At 49.2% G+C, this 5,064-nt stretch overlaps 1 protein-coding gene across 1 annotated transcript; it reads left to right on the forward strand.

The window, feature by feature from the left end:
- Positions 1-2,873: 2,873 nt before the first annotated feature.
- Positions 2,874-3,569, forward strand: LOC117889866. Its single transcript, XM_034794373.1, has 3 exons — positions 2,874-3,109; positions 3,176-3,317; positions 3,395-3,569. The coding sequence occupies exons 1-3, from the start codon at positions 2,906-2,908 to the stop codon at positions 3,487-3,489; spliced, it is 441 nt and encodes a 146-aa protein (XP_034650264.1). The 5' UTR covers positions 2,874-2,905; the 3' UTR covers positions 3,490-3,569.
- Positions 3,570-5,064: the final 1,495 nt, after the last annotated feature.

A 5,064-nucleotide genomic window follows, 5' to 3' on the forward strand; every position in this document is an offset into this window, starting at 1 on the left:
GTTCTGCAGCTCTTTCGATTTACATCCAGCCTTAGCTAATAAAGATCCAGAATGGCAACGACTTCACCTACGAATCCCAACTCCCTTTCCAGTGCCCATTCCACTGCCAGTTGCCAGCTCGACAGCCAGAAAACAACTTCATTTAAGACGCATAAAGCTGGGGCCCACATGTGTGGCTGGCAAACAGGCGACGGCGACGGCACTGGCGATGGGGCAGGGAAATTCCTTATGCCAGGCAAAGTGAAACTGTCACTGCCAAGGTTTTCCCGCTCTCCATGCCATTTTTCGCTTCCTTTTTTTTTGGCAAAGATGTAAAGTACGGTTGGGGGAGGGGAAGTGGGAGGGAAAACACTCTGAGCGAGCTCTGGGTTGCATATTTAAATTTATGATTATGTCGTTATGCCGTCTGCCCGCATTGCTTAGATGGCGGCCGAAGAAGAAAAAGTGACAGCGGGCCAAACTTAATACAAATTTATGTGCAACATATTTTTGCACTTTTTTGTTGTTTTTGCTTAGCCTTTGGTGTGTGCCCAGCCATGGCCAGAGCATAAAGCTTACGCTCAACCCCCCGGAAGAGCAAAAGGAAAACGGGACTCCCCCCCTGGACAACATATGCTGCTGCTTTGCTAACTGGACAACAGCTTGGTGGGAAGACCGAGGAGATTCAGCTATGTGGATCCCCATCTATGGGCAGAAGTTTGTTTTACTTTCTGCCGCTTTAATGTTGCTTCTGCTCCGCCATTAAAAACGAGAACATTAAAATTCCTTTCTCCCGCACTGAAAGCAGAGCAGTTAAATTGCATTTTCAGAGCCAGGTCGTGCTTGAGGAAATGACAAATTCTTACATAATAAGAAGAGTCCCAGACGCAAAGAGAGAAATGGGATCCATTTGGCATTTGGCAGGTGGAAGATGGGAGAGGAGAGATGGGACAGGGGAGCGGGGAGATGAGTTGGCGTGAAATTGAGCCCGGACCGCGTCTCCAGGCGCCTTTGTAACGTAGCCTCCGCTTCTAACTCATTTTTAAATACAAATTTATGTACAGGGAAATAAAAAGTAAAATGCACAACGCACCCCGGCCCTTCCCCTCGGCCCATCGCTTTCTTTTGATTAATTTGTCTTGCCTAATGGTTGGCCATAAATTTCAAGTTAATAAAACCCACAGAGGGTGGAGGCGGGAGCCGACTGCCTGGCTTTGCCTTCATCTAATAACAAAAATTTGTCACACGCCATTCTGACAGTTGTGTGTCACAGCGGAGCCAGGGAGAAGGCGCCACCGACGCCACCGACGCCACCGACCACAGCCACCGCAAGTGTCAACTGCTGATGACATTGTGGCCAAGTTGAGAGGCAACTTTGGCATGGGGAAATTATGTTGCCCCTTTTCCCAGCCAGCCCAGGGGCTGATTGATACACAGAAACTCGAGTCGAGTCGAGTCGAGGAGCAGGAGCAGGAGCAGGAGCAGGACGAGGCCATGGCTGGGGCTAATCAATGGCCAGGGAACACGCACCGAAACGCTCGAAATTCGATTAGGGAAGATGTCGCCACCTAAAAACTGACACTGGAGCAGCACTCGCACTGGCTTCCAGTGTCAGCAGCAATTACCTCGACGGCATGGGAGTGAGGACCAGGGCGAGGGTTAGGGGCATTTGTTGCGAGTTTCTTTTTGGTAGTTTTGGGTGCCTGTTGGCCTGGTGGCTGGTGGCTGGGCAAAGTGCATTCAAATTGGCTTAAACTAAGAACGTTAAGCGTGCAGCTGTCTAATTGTATTTGCCCCTTGACTCCCACACCCCTGCTCAACCCTTTCCCCAGCCTGAATGTAATGTAAAAGTGCCAGAGAACTTCAAGATTTATTAGCATCAAGATTAAAGCATTAAAAATTGTGCAGACTGTGTGTGGCAGGGAGATGGGAAGCTGAAGAGCGAGCGGGTAAATAGGCGGGGTGGCAGATGCCCTCAGGGAGGGGGTTAGGAGTGGGTACTGGGTACCGGGTACCGGGTACTCGGCAGCTTGGGCACCCAAGGAAAGTGAGTGCAATTTTCGTTCGCTTTCGCTCTACATCATCAATTTAGCGTCCTTTCCACTTTTGCTCTGCTCCATGCCCATTCTCCATTCTCATCGTGCTGTTCATCCTGTTGTTGTTGCGGTTGATGCTGCTGCTGCTGCCGCTTTTGCCGTGGCTGTACTTGCCCCTGGCTATTTCCGGCGCTAGAGTGGTGCTGAAACAACAGCAACACCAACAACCCACAACACCAACAACACCAACAGCAGCAACATTTCATTGCGCACTTTGTCGGTCAAAACTTTCGACATTAGCACTTAATTTACTGGCCCAACTTAATGAAGTCTACACTTGGCTAATTTACGCGAAATGCTTTAGCTACTTAAGATGGGGAAAAGCCTTTGCAGCCAGGAGCCACCATTCACCATTCACCATTTCCGTTCTCAAACTTAAAGTTTTTCGCACATCAAATGATTCGATGAAAAAGGTCCAGCAGCAGCCGCTGGCCATAGGAGAGAGTGCGATTGAGCAATTGCTGATGATGATTAAAAGTGTAGCTAGAAGGTGTAAGCAGAGTGGCAGAGGGAGAGCGCTGATGAGTCACGCGAACAGATAGCGAGTGCCCGCGCGCAGAGAGCAAGGAGAGAGAATGAACGAGAGCAAGGGAGCTCGCTCCATTATCGTTGAGCGTTCTACTCAGTTACGCAGCTATGACATCACCAGTCAGTTCTTCATATTGGGGAATCCAAGAAATATGTTTATCAATTGCGCGCTGTGCAAATCAATTCCCAGCGTATTAATATATTTATCTGGAATGGTGTGTGAGCGATTCCCTCTGCTGCAGCGACTGGCAAACCCCAGTGGAGGTTGATTTCAGTTCTTGCTGTTTGTTCGCGTTGTTCAGATGGAGAGAACGCTCCCCAATGAGTGGCAGGGAACGCACGCTCGCACTGCCATTGCGGTGCTATCGTTGATCGTCTCCATAGTCCTACCGTTGCTAATACCCACCTTGGTGGAGCCCCGCGACTCCTGGGAGATCTCTGTGTGGTATCACGTCTGTCTGCTGCAGGCAATCGGTGGAGTGCTGCTCATCGTGGGCTCCCTAAAGGTGAGAACAATCATCACAAATATTTACTGAACCCGCTGTATTCTGTTTGCTGATTCTTCCCTGAAGTCTAACCATTGGATGTACCTGCCCTGGTGTGTTGCGGCCATCGTTTTTATCTACACTCTGCTCTACAAGACTGTGAGCTACTACTGCTATCTGCAGAGTAAACCGGTATACCTGGTAATCCCCCTATTTTACACCATTGCGGGTACGTAAGACAGCGTCGCTGTGCCAGCAAATGCCAACATATAGCGAGCGGAGCGCCTTGTGCTCTTATCATTTCAGGTTTCTGGCTCTACTTTCTGTGCGATGTGTTTCAGGACTTTCTCGACCTGCATCGTAAATCCTCACCGCAGATCCTCAGTCACGACCCAGTATGATTTTGTTGGTGTACTTTCCCATTCAGATTCACATTCACATTCACGGCATTAAAGTGCACTCTCGCTTCTCCCACGTGAAATGCAATTGAGCTGAGCGTAAAGGCAAATAAGTGTGAAAATTGCGGTGTGAGTGTGCGTGTGTGTGTGCGTGCGAGTGTGCGTGTGAGTGCATGTGAGTGTTTCGTGTGAGTGTTTGTGAATGTGTGGCTAGCCAAAAGTAAAATAAGCGTTAAAATGTCTGTCTAACGCAGTGGAACCCCAAATGGTGGGCTTTATGGCTGGTGGGGCTTGAGCTCTGTGGTATCGCTGCATGCGTATTGCATTACCAGACCTGCTCCACCCCCCTCCGCCGCACAACAGAGACGACACAAAGTGGCATATGAATAGATACATGTTTTGTTGCCTGTTTTGTTGCCTGTTTTGGTTGTCTCCTCCTCAACCCACCCATCCGCTACGCCCTTTATGCCGCCTGTCTGTGGGTTGCTTCTCGTAATCCAACAAGCAGACAGGTTAACTACACAGCAAGGACAGACCCACACACACGCATACATGCACACAGCAAGCGATAGAGAAAGGGAGAAAGCAAGGGAAAAAACTGTGACAAAGATGGGCACACAGAAGCTGGGGGGACGCGTCGGAGTCGCGTTGCGGCAGCACAGAGAGACAGACGCATCCAAACAAACAATAATCATGCAACAATAGTGAGAGCCGCAAACAAATTGCTTTTCTATGTATGTGTGTGTGTGTGTGTGTGTGGTGGGTGTGTGTGTGTGCGTGTCATGTTCGGGTTCACATGCAGATTAGTTTCGCTGCCAGTTTGTGTTCTCTTCTCTCTCTGTTTTTTTTTCAGTTAGTTGTCTTACTTTCATTTTCTTTTTTTTTTGGTACGCCCAACCACAAAGAATCAAAAGCCACATGGGCGTAGCCCTGACACCTACCAAAGGGGTGTGCTGCGGCAACGGCGACGGCCTCACTGGCAATTAGAATGGAGAGCAAAAACTTTGCTGCATCTCCAGCGCCTGCCCCATCAACGGCATTTGCCAACACCCCTGTTGGGGCACAGTCTGCGACGAGCTTTTGTTGTCTGCAAAGTTTGCCTTTGACATTGGGTGGTTACACTCTGCCATTACTCGCCCCCCCTTCAGTGTCCACCTGGGATGACTGGAAAATGGAATCCATTCATTCAAATCTATGCGAGTGTCGGTGTCTGCGCTGCTTGTTCAACAAAATTGAAAATTAACTATAAATTCTATGTGGCAAAACATGCAAACATGTTTGCGGAAATACCCAACAGACCCACCCAGCCAGCCAGCCAGACACTGGGCAGGGGGACAGGGAAGTCGACCCTGATGAGGTGTCAACCGAGGCAAACACCTCGGTGACATCGAACACCCCCCCTCTGGAGCACAAAGCGATTCATTGTTGCGAAATTTAATGCGAGAAATTCATTAAAAAATAACATAAATAATGAAACGGCACCACACTCCACCACGGAGGGTTCGGACACAAGTTGCAGTGCCCAAAATGTACTCTCGCTTTTCTCTTCTTGGGCATAAAGTGAAGCCCTGCAAAGGT

Source organism: Drosophila subobscura, chromosome E (assembly GCF_008121235.1).
Source record: "Drosophila subobscura isolate 14011-0131.10 chromosome E, UCBerk_Dsub_1.0, whole genome shotgun sequence".
NCBI lineage: Eukaryota > Metazoa > Arthropoda > Insecta > Diptera > Drosophilidae > Drosophila > Drosophila subobscura.